At 48.0% G+C, this 21,813-nt stretch overlaps 7 protein-coding genes and 1 non-coding gene across 8 annotated transcripts; 3 read left to right on the top strand and 5 right to left on the bottom strand.

Annotated features, from left to right (window-relative positions):
- Nucleotides 1-4,325: 4,325 nt before the first annotated feature.
- Nucleotides 4,326-5,161, top strand: ColSpa_06780 (uncharacterized protein; the record flags this gene model as incomplete). Its single annotated transcript, XM_049272992.1, has 3 exons — nucleotides 4,326-4,380; nucleotides 4,442-4,903; nucleotides 4,974-5,161. The coding sequence occupies 3 exons, from the start codon at nucleotides 4,326-4,328 to the stop codon at nucleotides 5,159-5,161; spliced, it is 705 nt and encodes a 234-aa protein (XP_049128949.1).
- A 3,357-nt stretch (nucleotides 5,162-8,518) lies between these two features.
- ColSpa_06779 (arylacetonitrilase) lies at nucleotides 8,519-9,067 on the bottom strand (the record flags this gene model as incomplete). The annotated part of the gene is made up of 2 exons (XM_049272991.1): nucleotides 8,519-8,602; nucleotides 8,858-9,067. 2 exons carry the CDS (start codon nucleotides 9,065-9,067, stop codon nucleotides 8,519-8,521), a joined length of 294 nt encoding a protein of 97 aa, XP_049128948.1.
- Nucleotides 9,068-9,238: 171 nt separating this feature from the next.
- Nucleotides 9,239-9,859, bottom strand: ColSpa_06778 (arylacetonitrilase; the record flags this gene model as incomplete). The annotated part of the gene is made up of 1 exon (XM_049272990.1): nucleotides 9,239-9,859. The coding sequence occupies one exon, from the start codon at nucleotides 9,857-9,859 to the stop codon at nucleotides 9,239-9,241; it is 621 nt and encodes a 206-aa protein (XP_049128947.1).
- A 2,103-nt stretch (nucleotides 9,860-11,962) lies between these two features.
- On the bottom strand, nucleotides 11,963-12,706 carry ColSpa_06777 (short-chain dehydrogenase/reductase tropE; the record flags this gene model as incomplete). The annotated part of the gene is made up of 1 exon (XM_049272989.1): nucleotides 11,963-12,706. One exon carries the CDS (start codon nucleotides 12,704-12,706, stop codon nucleotides 11,963-11,965), a length of 744 nt encoding a protein of 247 aa, XP_049128946.1.
- A 909-nt stretch (nucleotides 12,707-13,615) lies between these two features.
- Nucleotides 13,616-13,687, bottom strand: ColSpa_tRNA_179. The gene has a single exon. It is a non-coding gene; the product is annotated as a tRNA-Pro (tRNA).
- Nucleotides 13,688-14,052: 365 nt separating this feature from the next.
- On the bottom strand, nucleotides 14,053-16,047 carry ColSpa_06776 (vanillyl-alcohol oxidase; the record flags this gene model as incomplete). The annotated part of the gene is made up of 5 exons (XM_049272988.1): nucleotides 14,053-14,357; nucleotides 14,427-14,578; nucleotides 14,630-14,979; nucleotides 15,043-15,141; nucleotides 15,196-16,047. The coding sequence occupies 5 exons, from the start codon at nucleotides 16,045-16,047 to the stop codon at nucleotides 14,053-14,055; spliced, it is 1,758 nt and encodes a 585-aa protein (XP_049128945.1).
- A 1,662-nt stretch (nucleotides 16,048-17,709) lies between these two features.
- On the top strand, nucleotides 17,710-18,763 carry ColSpa_06775 (indole diterpene prenyltransferase ltmF; the record flags this gene model as incomplete). Its single annotated transcript, XM_049272987.1, is given in 2 exon segments — nucleotides 17,710-18,703; nucleotides 18,714-18,763. Coding segments are annotated over 2 exon segments (1,044 nt in total).
- Nucleotides 18,764-20,781: 2,018 nt separating this feature from the next.
- Nucleotides 20,782-21,462, top strand: ColSpa_06774 (uncharacterized protein; the record flags this gene model as incomplete). Its single annotated transcript, XM_049272986.1, has 2 exons — nucleotides 20,782-20,986; nucleotides 21,023-21,462. 2 exons carry the CDS (start codon nucleotides 20,782-20,784, stop codon nucleotides 21,460-21,462), a joined length of 645 nt encoding a protein of 214 aa, XP_049128943.1.
- Nucleotides 21,463-21,813: the final 351 nt, after the last annotated feature.

Here is a 21,813-nt window from a genome sequence, read left to right as displayed (position 1 = left end):
ACTAGTCTCGCAGACAACCCGATTGTGTTTGCTTCAGATGGTTTCATCAAAGTCACCGGTTATACACGTCCTGAGATCATCCCACGAAACTGTAGATTCCTCCAAGGAGCCCACACCGATCGGGCCCCGGTTCGTAGGTTGAAGACTGCTATTGGTGAGCGGAAGGAATCAGTCGAGTTGCTTCTGAATTATAAGAAGAACGGTGACCCGTTTTGGAATTTGCTTTATGTTGGTAAGTGTCAATAATTTAGATTTTTTAGCGCAAAGGCCGCGTTATACTACGACGGCGTCTCTTCGTCATCTGCGGTCGACAACGCTAATTGCGGTGGCATCCAACAGCTCCGCTCTACAACGAAACAGGAAAGCTTGCATTCTTCATCGGCGGCCAAATCAACTGCTCTACAACCATTCACAGCAACGCGGATGTGATGAAAGTTCTATCAGCTTCGAGTAATGATGATGCTGAAGATACAGGCAAAACAGCACCACTATTGCGTCGCGCTACATCAGCGCCATCAGCGCGCAAGGCATTCCTAAAGGCTCTTGGAGTCAAGTCCGATAATCATGGACTGAACAGTTCCGCCGTTGACCCAGGTATGGAAAGCAAGTTGCTCCAAAAAATGGAGGGAAGAGACTTGAACACGCAGATAAAGGAATTTTACACTGCGTACTCCAAGGTAACCAAGACCACAATGCCATGTTTTCCAATGAACATCTCTGCTGACTTGGTGACGCCAGTACTTGGTAGTAAGCTACGACTCTTTCGTTATCAGATTTTATTCTGAGGGTGTGTTGGACATACTCCACCCTGCCAACAATACTGTTGGCTTGGTGGCCGGACAAGACGTCTTCCGTTTCCTCAAACAGAACATGATAAACCATCAGTCTGACTACAAAGCGCGTGTACGTAACGGTGTCCGTGCTGGCGCGCCCGTTAGCGTAGAAGTGCGTCTCCAGACTCGACGGAGCGCTCTGTTTCGCGGTGACGAGAGATTTATGACCCACTGGACGCCTCTAAAGGATGAGAAGTCAGTAGTGCGTTGGATCGTCGTCACGATGGCGCCTACGATCCAGTAAGAATGAAGGCTTTGTACGGAAACGAAGCTGGGGGGACTTTAGAGGAGAGGAAGGAAACATCTGCAACGAGCCAGATGAAATTATGTTCATGCTGCGAGCTAATTTAGAAGCAATACTCTTCCTTGGACACCTGAATGCGTTCACGAAACGCACTTCCGTTGACTTGCGCTTTGTCCAAGGATTAATTTAGTTATGATTAAAGTCGGGTTGGTGATATGAACTCCCAAACGACCTCAAGAGCAGTGATCTTCGAACCTGGTGTTGGTATAGGAGCGTAAGAATGACTAAATTGGACTTCTTTTCACTCACGACATTGTCCGCAACTTGAATAAGTATTAATCGCAGGATGCTACTGGACTGCAACATACTAGTTTCAGTTGAATCTTTTTCTCCTTCTGTACTCGGCAGGATGCAAGTGCATCTCAGCCAATAACAACTCGACTGCGCACTGTACTCATCAAACTAATTTCTTCACATTTTAACGCATGTATGCCCGTTTGTTATGTTGAATACTAAGTGAAACAGGCCTGAACCTCATGGAAGAAGAAAGAAGAACAGAAACCTTATCCATAAATCTGAAGACATTGGCAATGTTGAATGAAGTGTTTGCACTACGACTCCTATGCTTCGCCGGACTCCGTACTTGATTTGGGACCACTCATCTCCAGCACTACTATATGGTATGACAACCGTAGAAGTCCTTCCAATTGCCGTCCGAGTGGCATACATCGCATGAAGATGAGTATGATAGTACTAGCGACGTTCCCTTCAACAAGGGGAGAAAGAACAGGCTCGCCCAAAAAACAGCGATTTTACCAATATCATCGAAAAGCCAAACGTTCTCAGCGTCGGGGAATTCCCTGTTTCGAGTTGAATGCGATGAATCGAACTTCCAGGAGAATGCGTTATTTTAGATCCGTCTATCAAGGTACCTCCGCTCATTGACTCGGTCGTAGATATCAATGGTATCGTGTCCGCCATAACGGGGGATCCTCGAGAGAGAAAGGGAATACTATCAGACCCATAGAACATTCCTATGATTTCGCGTCTTACTCTGACTTCAAATCTAGCTTACTTTATCAGGATATTCTGTGGAAAATCCGGATCATAAGTTTCCCAAGATGGGTTTGAGTCTGATCACTGAGCTTGTTGTAGAAAGGAATGCTTGGTTTGTGTCCCGTATCTAGCAGGCCATGTTGAAAAACGTCTATCTTGTTGGAAACAAGTTGCGCTTCCGATTAGTAAGGGTGAAAAAATATTTTTTTGTAGTCCTGGGATCGACTTCAAAAATGGCCTTTATATGTTGTATGATTGTGCCGGTTTGTCATAAAGAAAAGGTCGCCATGGAGTTCACACGCTGCAAGGTCATCGAGGCAGATTACGACTAAATCGCATTACACGGGATCAAGCCGCAGCAGCTGACATGCACCAGGCGCGCCGCTTATATAAAAGGATATCTCGTCAAGTATGACACAGCATCAGAAAAGAGTCTTACTTCTGACGTGAAACTGAAATCCTTATCTATATAAAGTCAGTCATTACTGTCTCCGGGAGAATGCGTGTGGCAGGTCAGCTATATGCGGTATAGAGTGTCATAGTGCAACCAGCTGACGTGCCGTTTCAACCATCACGAAACCGTTGATGCATGAGTCGATGGTCAGCACCATCAACATGTAATGTTACCCCCACAGTTGAGAGTAGAGTAGCTCGTACGCGTCCTTATATCTCCTCCATCGAGCCAAGGTCACAGCTGCTAAACAGACGATGTTGTCGTATGATGAGACGCTATCAACACCTAGCATACACTTGCACATTCTTGCTTCGTTAGGTGGCGATGGCTACTGCAGACCTGGGTATAATCGGTGGGCGGACATTTTTGTTGTTGCAAAGACCTCACTCCCAAATCCATGCTGTACTAACTCCTCCAATTCATTTCGGAGTTTCACGTATGAGACCGGCATGTTTATCTACGGTTTCAAATGGTTCGTTTTGCAGAGACCAAGGTATGCATTCGGCATAAGGTATTGTTAGTACAGAGTAGTACCGGGACAATCTTTGGACGTCGAGCCACGACCTTGGCAGGGTCCTTGCTGCCCGATCCAGCAATTCGCAAACATGTGCCAGCTGTCGTGCTTTACATAAGTTGCACTACTATTTTGGTTGTTAATTGCCCACTTACTGTGCGGTCGAGAAGTAACCAAAAACATCAAAAAGCGGCTTATGAGATTGCTGCTAATTGCTAGCTACTTAGTTAATCGCAAACCATTTTGTTTATAAGCTTGTTTTCTTACCACCGTCACCCGCTACGGGTACGAAACGTTGTAAAAATAAGGTGGTCCAGTTGAGCGATAGTTTTCGTCCTTGTCTTTTATAATAGCCAGTCATTACGTTATAGCTATGACTAAAATATTGTTTTGTTTGGAAGAGGGAGCACATTAAAAAGGCGTGGGTTTCGTTACGAACATAATCTTTATCAAAACCTTGCGCTGCCTAATTTAATCATATATGTTTGAACGAATTTGTGATTTATCGCATAGAGTACCGGTAGACATCATGATCCTTGTCAAATGTGTATTTCGTATACTTTCACTCAAAGGTGTCTCTCTTTCTTTGAAAGAGTCGTCGCATAGTCGAAGCAATCTAGAGTAATCATGCTCACGGCGGAATGCCTCGGCCGAAAGCTACAGATGCCGGAATGAGTCATAGACTCTGGCCGGTCCAGCTTGTCTATTGTGGCCAAGAACGACAATACGGTGGAAGAATGTTAGAAAGTTGACGAACCTTTCATGCGTTTGCGAATGATCTCATCAAAAGCACATTGAGGACTGGACTACGAACCGAGTGAACACACGAGTTGTACTGCAGCATTGCATAATTACAAAACACGCAAAGTACAGGACTCTAGTGGATCTGCAGCTCAGTCAGTCAATGATTTACGGGGCATATCTCGCAACAACGCTAAGCCTAATCAGTGGGGGAAATGACCCAACAGGTGTCATATTTATTAGGCTCTGAAGTGTCCTGAAATTGAGCAGACACTTTTCCAATTTTTACACACCTTTGAATCCACTTGAAGCTCACCGAGGAAAATCAATCATCATTGACAACCAACTTGTGACCGCTAGGCTAAAATACAGACGAAACTGCGAAATCGCGCGAAACGGTGTTATGGAGATCGGAGGGACTCAACATGCTACAGCTCGCAAACCTGTGTTCTTCTTGTAAGCTGAGGGCTCCAAAGGACCCCCATGATCAAGCGCTCACGTTGCCACAGTGATATTGACAACTGTCTCTACTCAAGAAGTGAGTCCTTAACCATCTCTCGAATGCAATGAATTTGAAGGATTGATCTAACTGTTGTAAGGTCACAAGATTCATGACTTGATGGCCAAGCTCATCGACCAGTATTTCGTGACGCACCTCTCCTTGTCCGAAGAAGAAGCCTCAAGGTTGACCAGAGAATACTACAAAACCTATGGCCTCGCCATCGAAGGACTTGTTCGCCATCATCAAATAGACCCACTGGACTATAATGCCAAGGTGGACGATGCTTTGCCTCTAGAAGATATATTGAAACCTGACGCTGAGCTCCGTCAGCTTCTGGAAGACATTGATAGAAGCAAAGTCAAAACCTGGCTGTTTACGAACGCGTACGTCAATCATGGAAAGCGTGTTGTGAAACTGCTGGGCATTGACGACCTCTTTGAGGGTCTCACATATTGTAACTATGCCCAATTCCCTTTCGTGTGCAAGCCGGCGAAGGAGATGTTTCACAAGGCCATGAAAGAGGCGGATGTTGAACGGGCTGAAGATTGCTTCTTCGTGGGTACGTTGAAATTTGCATTCTCTCCTAAGCTAAACCATGTCGCTAACAGTAAGCTTTTCGAAAATTGTAGATGACTCATATGACAACTGCAAGAGTGCATCAGAGCTTGGCTGGACAGCAGCACACCTCGTGGAGAAAGGGCTGCCAACCCCCGAGGCCAAAGCATCCCAGTTCCAGGTCTGTCATCTCCGAGAGCTGCGCGACATCTACCCACAGTTCTTCAAATCAACCAACACCAATACCATGTCCAAGAAGTAAAAGGCTGGCAAAACGATCTAGATGATTGTCTTTTTGTGGCCTGTGGCTGAGTAGCCAGACGGCTGTCAAACGAAAAAGTGTCGGCACAACGTCAGACCTAGTTGGAAGACTGTCAGTAACATAACACGCTTATATTCTATAGAAGTGTGGAAAAAAGGACGGGCAAGTAAATCGACGATATTGCGCTTGCCACGGAAAGTAGTGAAGTGGTGAAAGGCTATAAATTAAAGTCTTTTCGTTGTGAGGGATTTCGGTGGTTGGCCATGTCGTTATCAATCTAGACAACCATTAGTATCTAAGATAAGGGATAGCAGCTTTGGAGGTGTTTTAAAACCTGGCCAATGCCTTTGTACATGTCTCAGCTTGCGAATGACAGTGCTTCAATATCTTGTTAATTGATCCTTGCTTCATGACTCGTCCATACTGACTCCGAAGTAGGGCATTAATGGCTGTTGCTCAATCTACTATGTGATTGTCTGAAGACAAAATGGAGAAGAAGCTGGGTGAATAAAAACCACACGCAGTCTCTTGTATGTATTTGCATGGGATGCTGCTTTGCGGGTCGGAAATGATTCCGAAATCCGCAGCCACTCAGCATATCAGGGTTGTCAGCCCCGCGGTCCCTGAAATGTCTTGGAACCCCCTCATCTCCGCTGACGCCGTGCTTTGACATGTCAACTCACCTCCGCACCCGCCGCCCTCTACTCCTGCGGAGGTCTCCACCCCGCAGATAAAGACGACAGACACGCGACATCAGCCGTTCATTGTGCCTCTGGCAGGGACATCGCAACGATTCAGGCCTTCCAGGTCTCGAAACCCCTGACTCTGGCAGCCTGTGGAGGCTTCGATCAGCAGATGAAAGAGACTGGTGGCTGCCGAATGAAGTGAACTGTCCATCACACAGCCTTTCTGGCACGGCACGTCAGTAAGCCTACTGCTGCACTTCGCCTAAAAAGTCGAGCGAATATCCAGTCTTTTCCCAGCATACCATGTCCCAGAAACCGACAAGCTTTGCTTGTGAACGTTGCAGGGCGGGGAAGCGAAAAGTAGGTTCCTTGGGACTCACTGGAACGTCTCCCCTACTCTTTACCTCATGGGGACGGATTCTAAGCTCTCTGCTGGTCTGAATTACCGTGAATTACCGTAACTAACCGGCACTCCTGTTGGCAGTGTGATGCAGCTCGCCCTGCATGCTCATTGTGCAGCAGACAGAATAGGGAATGTGTCTACGCAGAGCAACGCCCCAGAAAGTGCGTCACCACGGATTTGCCGTCCTCCGCTCGAGAAAGGTTTTCGGGCACAGCTGGATACGTGGCTAATGTAACACTCTAGGCGGAAGTACTGGGACGAAGACTATGTCAGAGCCCTCGAAGCACAAGTCCAGTCGCTGCTCTTAGCATTGGAAAAGCAAGGTGCCGAGAATGAGCCATCACCAACACTATCTCTGAGTGATCGGGCATCACAATCAGTAGAGCCTGACGCCACCCTCAAAGAAAGCCTTGGCGGGGGCGATACTGCAGAAAACACAAGCGTCAACGACGCAGACCCAAACGCCCAAGGTGTCTTCTTTGTCGAAGACAACGGCGGCAATGCTAGCAAAGGCACAGGAACACAAGAAAGATCTCAGGTGGCAATGGAAGAGTTATGTGTGATGCTTTGGAGGACCAATGTTGGCGATGGAGTTACCATCATTGATGATCCAAGCACGGGGTCTCACTACTCCGTCGACCCTGTTCTACAGCCAACCCCCCCAACGTATCAGGTTACTCCCACAGACCAGGTTCTTGTCTATTGCCGCCAGAACTGTCTCATACATGAGATGTCGGGCCTTTTCCTTGAGAACATCAACCGAGAACACCAGTTCACGCCTTACAATAGGGTCAACTTTCTGCAGAGCTATCCTTATCAGGCTCCAGATGATGCCTTCTTACACAGTGCCATCATCGCCACAGGTACTACGTTCTCACGAAGGTCCGATGCCAGAATGATAGGGGATACTTTCGCGGAATTTGCGGAAACTCTTGTCTTCACTTGCTGTCGACAAACCCCCACGATCAAGGTTATTCAAGGTCTCTCGATGATGTCCTGGCGTTCATTAGCTTTGGGCCGAGACCATTTTGGATGGATGTTTATCTCGATGGCGGCAGGAATGTGCGTGCATCTTCGACTGCATGTCTTAGCCTTGGATGAGTGCGAAGCGAGACAACTCGAAGCCACCGAGCAAGAGATTCGCACCTTTTGGATGTTCTACATCATAGACCGGACCGCCATCTCTATCCTGGGCCGCAACTGTGCACTGCCATGGAGGAGAGTCAACGTCCCCAGTTTCGACACCACATTTGAGAGTTCAACAGCCGACCTGCCCCAGGTATCCTTCGCATGGCAGTGCAAGCTATGGTATCTCCATGATCAGTACATGGATCAGGTGTAGGTCTCATTTCCAGCACGTTCATGAACCGAACCCGCCCAACTGACCCTTTCAAGCTTTTCAACAACTTTTGATTCCCTTCCAATACCACAGCAAGTGCGCATTCTCGTCGCAAGCCAGGACACTCTCAGCGCATTCTTCCGCTCCCGGGACGACCGGCTTCATTTATCAGGCGATTCGACGCCCAAACCCGTTCTTCAGTTCCATCTCGCATACCAAATGACGATTCTCATTACGATGCCACCATTCCTGCGCATTTTTGCCGCTCTCTTCCAATCTTCTGCACCTTCCACGACTGAAAACGCTACTGGGCAGAACTCTGAATTCATGCTCCTCGTTCTCCGTTCACTCACGGCGGCAGCAACGGCAACTACTCGTCTCGTACGTACTTATCGCCGAGCTCATGGTTTTGAAGTTTCTCCAAATCCAGTGATTGTTCATCACCTCCTCAGTGCGGCCATCGTCCATCTCATGAACGCAACAAGTTGGACTCCAGCTCTCCGACACCAGAGTACATACTGGCTCCGCCAATGCCTTGAGCTTCTGCGTGAGCTACAAGTATCATGGCCAGTTCGTGCAATTAAAAGCATAAAGATCATCCGCATTCTAGCTCAGCGCTGGGGCGTTATGAGAGCATTGCCCATTGAGTTTAGCTACCAAGTCGAGCCTGCAGCACCAGAAAATGATAGAGACTTCAGCACAAATGGTGTGCGAGGGACTCGAACAGAAGAACCGGGCCCGGACGCTAACACTCAAGTAAATTTTGAATACGAATGGGATAGATACGGCGCGCCAGTGGTTGATGCACCGCCGGTGGATTTCAGCACTTTGGATATGAACTCCTTCACATCTCTAGGAGCGCTTGACATGTCTGTATTGGGTGGAGATCGCACAAACGGTGTTGGCGCTACTGATTTCCTCCTAGCATTTCAGAGCTTGGCGGACTGCGAGAATTTCAACTGGCTAACAAGCAACAATGGCCTCTGAGCAAAAGCGAAGTTCAGAGTCTTATTCTACTTGCGCCTGGAAAAGTCGGAATTCATGTACACGCTAAGATACCACTTCAAAAGCAAACAAACATGATGGACGTTTTTGTTAGTCGCCAACAAATGTACTCAGTGCACGCTGCAACATTATCAACAGGCTTGAGAACCTTTTGCTACATGCCACAGGCGCTTCCTCGTCCGACTTACGAACAAAGGCTATTGAAGGGGTAACACTATTTCCTCCTCTTTTGGTTCCTTTGCGATGTCCCCATCTGATCTTACCAAGGCTTTGATCTCTCTGTCAACGCTGAGCCTTAAAAGATCAGGTCTACTGTAGTGGCCTGTGCAGTCCGCAAACATTTTCGCCCTATGGATCGCGTCCATATCCAAGTCGGCATAGATGATGGTCTCCGTCGTCTCATTTACAGGCTCCGTTATACGGCGACCATCAGGGCCGAAGATGGCAGAAGAGCCACCACCGGGGGTGCACATGATGGCGCCACCGGAGCTGTTGTGTGTCTCGATGCCACTGTTGGTAATTAAAGCAGTGCTATGGAGAACAAAGGCGCTTGATTCAATCGCGTAAGTACGAGAAAGGGTTTGACAACCTTCATGTTTGGTTAGCGTCAGGTTTATGTAGCGATTAAACGTTTCGAAATCTCATCACCAACCTTCCGCACTCATTGACCACATGTCTGGGCCACCACCAGAGTGAGGTGTAACACTTGGCCACGCCGAAACGTGTATTTCCTCTTTTTGTGCAATGGTGTTGTATTTCAGAAGTGGTTGGATGTGCTCCCAGCATGCTAGGGAACCAACCCGGGCAAAGCACAAGTCGCCCACACTCTTCAAGCAGTGGCCAGAAGCATCGCCGAATACGGTTCTCTCCATGTGCGTTGGCTTCATTTTTCGACGGTGTACTTTGATCTCGCCGTCCTGGCCGATCAAGGCTTGTGCGATGAATAGAGAGCTGTTGTCGTTTTCCGAGAACCCAAGGGAAACAGCGATGTTGTTGTCCTTGGCACAGGCTTGAATAGCAGTCATCTCAGGAGAGTTCAGTTGAAGAGAGTTCTTGATATAGCGGACATTAAGGTCGAAGTCGATGAAACGGCTCCAGATCCATACCGGATAACCAGGAATCCAGCATTCAGGGAAGGCGATGAGTTGGGCGCCATTCGATGCGGCCTCCTTAATGAGGATACATGTTTTCTCAACGGCAGCAGGTAGGTCAATCCATGCGGGCTCGGCTTGGGTGACTGCGACTTTGACACTCCGGCTTGACATATTTGCAGAAGAAAGATGATGTGATGAAAGTCAGAGTCTAAAATTCAAGAAAGGGCGGGTAAGATGACTGCAGGTGAAGGCCAGACCCTTGGCTCGTCTGATACCTGTGGATCTCCCCGCGACTTATATACTCATTCACCGAGCCCTGGTTTGCTGTGTGTCGACTTGCGTAGTATACAGTAATATAAATCACAGCATTTCCTTTTCAAGACAACGCCAAGAAGCATCCCCGTTCAGATTCGTCTTTTCCATGCAACCCTTGGTCCAGTGATAAGGAAAATGCGGGGTGAGAGTTCCGCTATTCTTCATAGTTATTCTAATGACAGGGAGTCCATTACACCACACGATCATAGTCGGGGGTTTCCGCTCAGCTTTCGTGTGCTTCGCGGCGGTCATCTGGACGCGGACCGCAGACCTCCGCAACGATACTTCATCACCGATCTCACTAGACCCTGGGACGTGCAACCAGGCAAAAGCTACCGATAGTGCAAGATGCATTCTCCGCAATTTCTCATGACAGCGCTACCGGCTGAGGTCTATCAAACGATTCTAGAACAAAGATAAAACTTCGTAGCAAGACTAGTTACTCTGATTAAGTGATTTAAATAACCTGGCGGGCGCGAGAAAGCAGGGCGACTCGTATTTCGAAATGCCCCCGCAACGAATCACCCACCTTGACATCCCACGTCAGACCAACCCCACTTCGACACTCTAAATCAGGTCTCTTCACGAGATTTGGCGATTCAGCCAAGTCAATAAGCACCGCCTTCCCAAGGTCGATCGAATCGAATGCCCTGACACCCTTCTTGATGCAACTCAAGCCAGTCAAGATACCCAATCCACTTGTTCTCCGTAATCTCTCGTAAGTCGAAGCCATCTTGACCGGCGTCGATGGAGTATCCATTGACGCTCAAATAGCTCCCAAACTTCTTCCCTTCCTTCCAACCTTCCTTTTTAGGCCTCCAGACTTTGGTCATCCCATTGCTGTCACCCGCGCTGTCCCTCTTTACTTCTTTTTTGCTGCTTTTCACTCCCATCGCCTCCAGGTCAACTTCCTCCACTTCTCCTTGACCCATTAAGATGATGCATCTCATCCCACAAGTCTTGCAAAATAGGAAGTGAAGGTCATTTTGGTAAACCGTATAGTCGCCGAGGTCCTGATACGGATTGAGAGGCTTTAGCAGAAAGAAGTCGTCCGGAGACGAAGCAAGACGCATATGAAAGAACCCTGCCTTCTGGCAGGTGGTACAATTGCATCTGTAGAACTCTTGATGGGAGCGAGGCGCCGTTCCTCTCGGTAGCCGTTGTGGTGGTAGAGTGTGTGGAAATGTCAGGAAAGCGATGTATTGCGTTTCGCCACAATGGCATGATCCTCTGTACGGTCGCCTATTAGGAACTTCCATTGTCAAAAGCTTCTCTTTTGAATATGCCGAGTATCTCATCAAAAGGGTGGCATTATTATCCAATTTTGTTGGGAAGGCATACACACATTTTGAAGGGGGGAACCTGCGGGTGCGCCTTTAGTGCGACATGATGACAATCCATCATCCAATGATTGACTTCTGGCCATGCCCCTGTAAATAGTCTCGGAAACAGACATATCCCTTAAACTGCTTTTGGCGCCGCAACACAAGGGCTTTGAGAACTGCCAAAAGTGGAATCAAACAATGCAATGCACTCTACAGTAAAGAACACACTTGCAGTAAAATAAATCTTTGACGTCTACCTTTGGTTCTGTACAAAAATGCAAACTCTCTGATATTGTTCTTGTGCGATGCAGTCCCGCAACGGGAAAAAAGCACATTTCTATATCACAAAGGGTTTTTGTTGGAATATCCCCAACCTCAAGTGGCTGAAGGGTGGCAGGGGTCAGGTGACCTCCTTCGTCGGCCAATCAGATATTGAGGATCTGATTGCACACCCATCAATATCCTCTTGACGGCCACCTTCAGCTTCACCTTTCACTTCTTAATAACAACAACCAGCAATATCACCTTCTTTGACGTGATCGTTGCTACCCATTCGTGTGAGTATTTCCGCCTGTGAAACCAACAGTTTTCCATCTCCCAGCAGACTATGAGCACCTGACTGTCTCCCAAATCGTCACCATGGCAGCGGCCCGTGTCTGTTTGAGAAAGATGCAGTAATTCCATCTGGTCCCAGTGTCGCCAATTTGACCGCCTGGACTGATCCAAGTGATGCTTCGTCAGGGGCATCGTAATCGTTCATGTTGGTCGCGCAGTAGCCAGGGCAACAGATATTGAACTTCCACGAGTTGTCATCTCTGAACCGGGAGGCAAAGGTCATTGCTGCGTGATTAAGCGCAGCTTTGCTTGAACCGTACTCCATCAAGTCTCTTACGGGAAACCCTAGATTTGGATCTGTTCGGATAGCAAGACTCCCAAGGCCAGAGCTGACAAACACGACACGACGCGTTTTGGTAGAATTGTGTAAAAGGGGTATGAAGGCATCCGTGACAGCGACCGAGCCGAACACGTTGGTGTTGTAAACGGTAGTAAGCTTTTGCCGAATGGAGTCCTCTGGCTTTCCCAGCAAGATGCCTGCGTTGTTGATAAGAACGTCGAGGTGACCAAATTTAGCCTGAACCTTTCCTACAGCTGATGTTATACTGTCGTCGGACGTGATGTCCAGTACCAGAGGCTCAACGTTGAGTCCTGCAGTCTGCAGCTCCGCAGCTGCGTGCTCGATTGCGTCTTGCCTTCTTCCCGTCATGTATACATGGTAGTCTGGGTGCTCTGAGGCCAATCGCTTTGCGATCTCGTAGCCGATGCCTTGGTTTGCCCCTGTCACAAGGGCAATAGTTGGATCTACGGACTCTTTGGACATGTTGATGTTCTGTTAAGTGAAAAGCCCAGCTGCGTTCACTGACCAAATTTGTGTATCAAGCTCTGGAAGTGGATCTAGCGGTTTGAAATTGACAGACTTGGTCGGTATTAGATAGCTCAATGATTGATGGGGGAAGACAGTGGATGGGAGAACTTCATTTATTATCAGGAAACGCCGACAAGCACGTTCCACTGGATCGTGGCAAGATCTTGTTCACATGTTCGCGTCGCGAATCTTCCCAGACGTCCGGGCAACTACACAACACTGTTGACGTATCTGACCATCGGTTACCGCGCCTCCGAGCCCAGGAGGCTACGAGTAGCAGGCCTCAGTTGGGAGCGCAAAACGATCGATCAGCAGGGCAAACGACAACGCATTTGGGATTGGGTTGAAACTTGAAAAGTCTAGAGGAAACTGTCTGGTGATGAAACAATGTTGGGGCCAATACTAATGCTTGGAACATTCCACGCATCCGAGCGCTAAATCCTTCGTCCTATTCTGAAGACGACTGATGCCCAGAGTCTCGAAGCGCAAAACGTTAATTATGAGCTGAAACTGGAAGCACAAAAATTCATGCTTCTTTTACAGCTTGATACCAACATCATACTGATAGCTGCATGTAACGACGGATGTACACCAGGCAGAAGCGCCAAAAATACAGCCGAATATCGCCGTTTAAAGGACCCGACGATAGAGAGTACGTGCAACTCAGGGTAACTTATAAGCACGATCCAGTGGTAAGCGGAAGGTCGTGAGACTATATGGCATTATTTAGAATAGCAGAGTGTTCTAACCCATTTGTACAGGGTAATAGAAGTGAATAACACACTCCTCTCCTTCAACGATCCAAACCAAATTTACCCATTATGGTTACCTTAGGAAAAAAACACGATCCCATCAAAAGACAGAGGCCCTAACCAGGGATCGAACCTGGGACCTCTCCCACCCTAAGGGAGAATCATACCGCTAGACCATCAGGGCTTGATTTGATTGTGTTTCATTTCCAGAGAATTTCATCATATTAAGATTTCACATCTGAAGAATTGCCTTTGTAAGAGTAGATCTACACTTTTCCCGATATATGAGCAGTGTAGCACTGTAATATTAGATGATGCTTTGTTGCCGCCCGCTAAAGGATCATATTAGTCATTCCTGAATGCTCCGCGACGCTCGATTGAGACAGCCGTCGTATAGCTAGTGACGAAATGTGCCAAGGTCTGGAAAAACCAGTGTCCCCATATACGTCAATGAAAACACGTTATTGATTTACATCTAGTAGAAAATAGCTCCATACAGAAAGAAAAACTCCTTCTATGCTATGTTTGAGCCGCAAAACTGATCAGGTTCTATTTAATATAGTCCTTCGCCAGCGCCCACTTAGACTTGTCGTAGCTCTTGGGCCAAACACCACTCTTTCCTGGCGCCAAAATGCCGTTAGGGTCCAAAGCATCCTTGATTGTCTGGTTCAATTTGCCGAGGGCATGGTCGTTGAAATCGTAAGTGTCGGCGATCTGATCCATCAGAGCGACGTGGGTGCGGAACTCTCCCCAACCGTTGTCGGCACAGTCTTGGATCATGGTGCGGACGAGCCACTGCGCACGGCGACGCATGTCAGGATCCTCCCGGTTGTATACAATGCATACGATGTTGTCTGTGCAACTACGCGTGAGCTTATTTCCCTAATGAAATGTATGATGAAGGGGCAGGATGAATAACTTACGCATCTCACGCATGCCAATGCTAAGAATACCAAAGTAGTCAAGTTTGGCTTCAGCAAAGCGCTTCTTGGCCATGGTGTACTGCTGCATAGCCGACTTGCCGTCAACCTTGGAGATCGGCGAGAAAGAAAGGAATGTGCAGTTAGGGATCCAGCTGGGAACATGTTAGTGACTGTCTAGAACAATCTGGCGTTTGAGTGCTTACTGGTTTAACCATCGTAGTTCGTCCCAGGTTGGCAGACCTCTCATGGTATCAGCACGGCAGTGCAAGGTGCTAAATTCCTCTTTGCGATCCTCAAGCAAAAACCATCTGCTTCCGGGGACCTTGGTCATTTCTCGCTTGGTAATCTCAAGATGTGCCTTGCGGATCGGCTCGGGTCCATAGGCGGCCCCTATGTAGACCCAGCGTCCTAGGTTGACCTTCTTCGCCGCCGCATCCAGCTGCTCTTCTGTAAGAGGCATATCGGGATTGTCGGTATACTCAGTACGCGGGTGATAATGTGATGCATCAAGCGAAATATGGCGGAGACTAGCAGCATTCTGGAGAATCATATTCTGATGGGATTTGTTAGCAGTAGCTTCAACAGAGCATAGAACCATATTTCTTAAGCAACTTACAACACGAAGTGGACGAATGATATCTACGACAGCTTCGAGATCCTCGTCCTTTTCATAGGTCACCATGAAAGGAGTGATGCCAGGTGGGGCAGGCATGAGCTATGCACCAGTCAGTTCATCTAACACTCTCAGAGGTTGTTTCAAGTCACTTACCCACATGCCCATCTTGGTGACAATGGCATTGTTGCTCTGAGAGAAGATTCCATCGTTGATGGGACCGAATCCATAGGGGAAAAGCTGCCAACACTCGTTTTGATGCTGATCTTGAGGAGGCACGCCTTGGGCTGCTTGCTTGCGACCCTCGGGGCTCTGCATAGCACCCATACCGGTGCGGACCACTTCACCGTTGGCGAGAACGACCTCCATACCGCAATGCATCATCCAGTGATCACCGTAGGGAGTAAACCCGACTCCGTGGTCCAATGAGTTGCCAATCATGGAGCCATACCCAAGCTCTGGGGAGTCGAGCCAGACTTTGTCCCGAAGACCGTTATCGTCGAGATACTTCTGCATTTGGAGGTAAGTCACACCAGGTTCGACCAGACAGTAGCAGTCGTCAGCGTTGACCTCAAGGATACGGTTCATGTGAGTTCCGAGGTTCATGACTAAGCTCCCAGATACCCTCGGGGCGGCGCCACCGTAGCCGATGTTGTGGCCTTTGCTGAATGTCCATACAGGAACAAGGAACTCATTGCAAAGCTTGATGACAGCCTGGATATCGGCTACATTCTTAGGGTGGATGAGAGCACTACCAACAAACTCCTCTCGATCGTACAAGTGGTGCATATCGTGCGTTTGACAGTCGATGGTGGTGTAATCGCCATCTTCCAGAGGGGTGTCCTGGGTGATGATTTGGAGGTTCTCTTTTCCTACAGCTTGTTGAAGACCAGATGCAAATGCTTGCCACTTCTCAGCCGTGACGCCAGGGGGAAGGAATCGGGGGGTGGGCGCCGGGCCTTTTGAGGGATAGGAGCCGTTCTCCGTGCTCGTGACACTAGGTGCCATGTTGCCGTTTATAGTCAGTTAGTTCCTACTGAATGTTGGGTGTAGAAAATATGTAAATGTAAGCTTGTAATCAGATAGTATGAATGTTGATAAAGATAGAAAATTCAACTTGAAATCGATAGAAGAAATGTAGCTCATTTATTTAAGAATAGGCAACAAGTTTACGAGGCCCAAGTGTTGTCAATCCTGGAGCTCATCATTGTCCTCGGAGACCGTATGTCAACGGGTCCTCGGCCTCCACACTGTCGCCGATTGTGTCCCTCCGCCGGCCGCGAGCGGCCTGTTCAACACGGACTGAATGATGACACACACGCCTGTCCATCAGGGGGTCCGTTCAGAGAGACCGATTCTCTTCGGATTACTCGAAATGGTGTTGTGGTAATGGACAAGGTTTATCGAGTCCGGTGGGAATCTCCGAACGACCATTGCTTTGTGACTGATGCGGGAAAAACACCCCTGATCGAAGGGCCTTTTCGGAAAGCCGACAGCCGCGGATGGTGTGGTAGCATTGTTAAGTTTCAGGGTTGTTAGCAGTGGCATTCCGTCTGATAAACCATAAGTGATTACTTTGTCGATAGTTTAATTTTATTTTTCAAGCTGCTGAGTCCGAGCTTGTCTTCGGTTCGGCCAATTTTTATGAGTAGTAAATGGTACCTATTCAAGCGGCTATGAGAAACAAAACACTTTTTATCACTGGGTCGCTATCGCCGACTAGTCATTGAAAGTTCATGTGCACATATGCGTTTTTGTGGCTGTCGAAATTGACCGAAGAAGAAAAAGCGGGATGATCACGGCTTGATGCCTTTTTAATTTGTTTGTTTTAAAGTGTAGCGGTCAGCCTCCTTTACGTCCAAATAAGTGAAGGCATAGTATGAATACAAAATGTTCAATTTTTTCTATCCCCAATTTCTACGGTAGTCTGCTTCAGTGTTTCGTCTGGTCTGTGCATGTCGAAACTTAAGGCCGCCCTTGACTGTTTCGAATGACTCTTGGTTGTGGAGAATACACATGGCCTCCAGCCATCTGGCTTAACCTTGGGCAGGACCCCTGTCGCATCATTGAGTTTCCAGCTTGGCGATAAGTAAAAAGTCACACATAATCACCGTATCCATGGGTTGCTGCAGGTCAGAGCCCCGGACGTAACCACATTGACGTGACGTTGTCACGAGATGTCACCGGCCATGGCCAGATACTGGCTCGTCCGCTTCAGACAAATGTCAATAGGCACGCGAAGTATGGCGGACTACCGTACAAACGCATCAGGTTCAAGAACTTGGCATGCTTCACTCGCACGCCTTCCCTTGTTTGGACGTGAAGTATACCGCAATCCAATTGACTTTCTGCCAATGCCCCTTCCATCCAAAAAAAGATGGACGGGTGGATAATTCCAAGTCGAATCTGCTGAGTTTCTATGGTAGACTGTCAGTATCGGAGTGCGAGACTCCAGCCAAACAGCTCTTGCGCGAGGTGGCCGGGATTGGACATGACGCAGGCCTTTAAATCATTGGAAACTCCCAAATAATTTGAGAGGAACTCATCAGACTTTTCCCCCAAACACTTGGAGCAATTGAAAATACAGCAACCGCATCTCTCAACTTAACTTGAGGTACTCCAACCTCACAGCTTTATCTCTTCTGTCCACGTCTTGATACAACATTCAGTATGGCACCAGCTGTTACATTGAACGATTTTCAAGCCGACATTGACACGCCACTGAAGTCGCCCCATAAATTCAACAGTTTCACGTCTTCTGTCAACACAATCACGATTCCAATCGACCCTCCCCTCAACCAAAATCATCGATGGTGGTGGGATAAATGCGCACCACTCCTGAACAGCCTACTCAACAGCGCGGGGTCTTATTCTCCTGAAGACAAAGCGGATCACTTGCGCGTTTTCCGCGATGTTGTCGTGCCTTCATTTGGACCTCCGACACCAGAGGCTAAAGTTAGGCCCCTCCTTACGTACGATGGCTCAACATTTGAGCCATCGTGGAATTTCACTAAGGGTGACGACGGTGTAATTCGTTACACTTTTGAGCCTCTGGGCGATACTGCCGGCTCCGACGAAGACCCTTTCGCCGGAGAGATTGGCCGATCTATGATCCCGATTCTCTCCCAAGTCTCTTCCGATGTTGACTTACGGTGGTACGAGCAGATCGTGAGTGCGTGGTTCGTTACTCCTGAAGAAGCAGCTGCTGCTCGTCAGAATTTGCCGCCCCACGTCAAGCGCATCCCACAGCTCTTCCTTGCCTACGACATGAAACGCTCTAAGCGTTTACTCAAGGCCTATCTCTTTCCCGTGCTGAAGCATTTCGCCACGGGGACAACAACATCAGACCTTGTCTTCGACATGATCCCTAAGTTGCAGCCATTTGGCGACAAGCTTGCTGTGCCAGCCAAAAAGTTGCAGAAATACTTGGCATCCTGCAAAGAGCCATGTCTTGTTGAGATGATGGCAATTGATTGTATCGACCCCAGCAAAGCGCGCGTTAAAGTCTACGCCCGAACAATCTCGAACTCGAAGTCCGTGCTGGCGGATGTCTTCACCCTTGGCGGCACTCAGACCGACGAAGCGACATTGAAGGGCGTAGAGACTGCAGAGAAGGTCTGGCACCTTTTGCTTGATGAGCCACAGGGTATGGCCCCAGATCAGCGTAAGGATAGTCGAGATATGCAAAACCTGCACAAAGGAATCTGCTTCGCATTCGAATTGAAGCCAGGAGCAGAACGCATCGACATCAAGGCCCATTTACCATGGGGACAGACTGCGCGGAGCGACGCTCAGACGATTGAAAACTTTACGCAAGCACTGAGGAACTTGGATCTGAACGAGTCTGCAGAGAAATTCTATAAAGGGGCTTCAGCAACTGCTAAACTGTAAGTTAGCTCTTTCGTCACCAACGATCTTCAGAGGCTGATCAGTTACACAGACCCGGAAGAGACTACTCTCAGCCAGGCGGCCTTTCCTACGTCTCATACAACTACAATGAGACAGGGCCTTATTTGTCGTCTTACTTCTCTCCGTTGTTGCAAGATCGTTGAGAGCTTAAACGTGCGCAGAAGGGATGCTTGTAAGGTAATTTAGATTGTCGAACTTGTTCATGTAATGTGTTTTGTTTGCAGGTCAATCGAAGAGAAATTATAGTTTCTTTGGTTTCGCACTTCTGTATGACAAACATTCATGCCTGAAAAATACAAAAAGTTGATCAAAGTTGCAAACACGAGCGTTGTACATTTGGTTGCACCATGCGGTATTCAGCTTTTGTAGCGCCACGGTAGCTTAAACTCTAGTGACCACATCAAGATTATTTCGATCGCCGACCTTTCGTTACTATCATTGCATCACAACAGAACTCGTGGTTGCATACTAAGCTCCTCTTCGATCAGACGACACGCATACGATCTCTTACGAATCGTCAAGTGGCTGACCTGACACATTTTAGACTTGCAAACATCGTTGGGGATAATTTAAGAGCCGGGATTGGTACTTTCCTGCTTCTCGCATCATACCAAGTCTACGTTCATGACCCTTCCATTTCCCAAGCAAGCTGATGCCGTCCATATTTGTGGCTGGCCATATCGGCTAGGTTTCCCTAACTTTGCCTGCCAAAAATTTCCGACGAAGCCGAAGTCACGTTGTGGGGTGCGTCGCTATGGAAAGAAACACTGAACTCATTCGCCAAACGCCATTCAACCACCTACCTAGATGTCCCGTAACCGTGTGAGCTAGAAGAACCAAGTGTAACGAAGTGGCTCGTAAATTTCACGCTGGGAACGTGATGGCGATGAACCAGGGGATGAAGCACAGTCAGTGTCGCAGGATTTCGGAATCGTATTGACAGGACGGTTTATTGGTGGACGCTGCACTTAACGCCCTAGCCGCCATGCTGCTTGTTCTCAATATTCGGAGGTCAATGAAACACGCACTTTCCGGACATCCTCTGTCGATCCCCCATCTTGTTTCCGCATTGTCCGCTGTAAAGTTTCAGGCATACCATCGGATTTAAAGCCCTATTTCTAAGTCCCTAGTCAATTTCACCTCCACGTCATCACTGCATGTTACATAGTTGGTGTCTCGAACTGCGGCATTCTCCTACGAGCCGCAGGGTTTCTGTATTTTACCCAACGAAGCGATTCACAATCCTTGTCAGTTCGTCTGAAGTTCTAAGATGCCTAAAACATTTCGTTTAGGATACAGTAGTTTCCGACTTGACAGGTACGAATCGCGATTAGAAACATCACGGAGGAATGCAAGCCCCCGGCTTACAATGACGGCAGAGTTACGGCTTAAATAGGGTGGGAAAACGCGATTTCCTAAAAGTTGTCCGTATTAAGCAACCCCACAACATCGCCAAAGCGCTAATGACTCTCAGGCATCATCTTCAATTATGAGGTCAAGGCGTGGATGGCCTGACTCTGAGCCGCGGATGTCTCCATAACGAGCATAATGTATCATTCCACCGAAAGCCGGGGAGCCGAATGTTATCCCGTGTGAGATTCTTTTCGGACATGCCACTTCGCTGTTATACTTGACCATAATGTGAAGTCTGCGAAATATAACTGCGATCCGCAGGCCAGCACGTACTAGTATTTATATGAACTCAATCACCCTCTCCAGGCAACTTTTGATCAGCACCATCAACAGAGTTCTTTAGATCCAGTTCAGCACAAATCATAAAAGCAACAATACCCGAACTTTTCAAAGTATTCTTTTCACTCACCTAAAGCCAAAATGTCTGCACCTCCTGCCACCGGCGTTACTGAGCGCATGATCATCCCTGTCAAAGGAACTAAGGAGGACTGGAAGGAACCCCTCAAGGCGTATCTTCTTGCCTTGAAGCAGCATGATGGCTACCTCAGAACTCGCTGGGGACCTTGGTCTGAGAATGAGCAGATTCTTGACCTCATTTCCGGTATTAAAAAGAACCTTGCTTGCGGTATACATGGGTTGAAGGTCATCTAACACGCAATAGGCTGGAAGTCACAGGAAGCCCATGACGAATTCTTCGCCTCTGCTGAGTGCGCAAAGGTGATGGACGAGTTCAAAAAGGTTATGACTGGCTCCATCAAGTCATACTTTATCAAGTTTGTTCCGTATGCCCCCAGAGCAGCTATCGATTCACCCATCGCCGAGTGTATTACCATTAGCGGCGCGACTATGACCGAGGACGAGATGAGGGCCCAGATTGACAAGGCCCGAAGCATGGACGGTCTTAATGACCTTGCAAGCGGTTTCTCTGTCGGGGATGTTGATGGCGGCAAGGTCTTCGTTGCGGCGTTGGGCTGGGAAAGTATTGAGAAGAGCAGAGCGGCCGACAAGTCAGCCTACATCCCCTCTACTGGCAAGGTTGAGTCCCACCACGTCAATTTCCACTACCCCATCAAGGGTTTTTCTGTTACGAACACCCACTAGATGAAGAGGTGCATAGAATCATTAGCTCAGAATCTCTATGCAGTTGGTGTGCGATAGTAACAGTTTCAGTATCTCGTAGCTGAGAAAATCAAATCTTCTCTTTCTATCATCACGCATCCATAATTATTGTTCGGTTTGCCCTCATGAGAAAAGCTAGGTTGTTCAAGAATCTATAGGAGAGTCTAGATCAACAATAGAATTAAAATCACACCTTCCCGTAATGAAGCTTGGTTGAAATCGAAGATTCAAACTCAAGAAAGCCGAGGTGATGTGCAGCGCATGCGTATTAGCCCCTTTTGACGGGTAGTCACATAAAGTCAAGTATTGGCCGTTTCCGAAGGGACCAGACGA

Source organism: Colletotrichum spaethianum, assembly GCF_022836535.1.
Source record: "Colletotrichum spaethianum MAFF 239500 DNA, contig16, whole genome shotgun sequence".
Classification (NCBI taxonomy): domain Eukaryota; kingdom Fungi; phylum Ascomycota; class Sordariomycetes; order Glomerellales; family Glomerellaceae; genus Colletotrichum; species Colletotrichum spaethianum.
The sequence above is the reverse complement of the archived record's forward strand: the minus strand, read 5'-3'. Positions and strand labels throughout refer to the sequence as shown.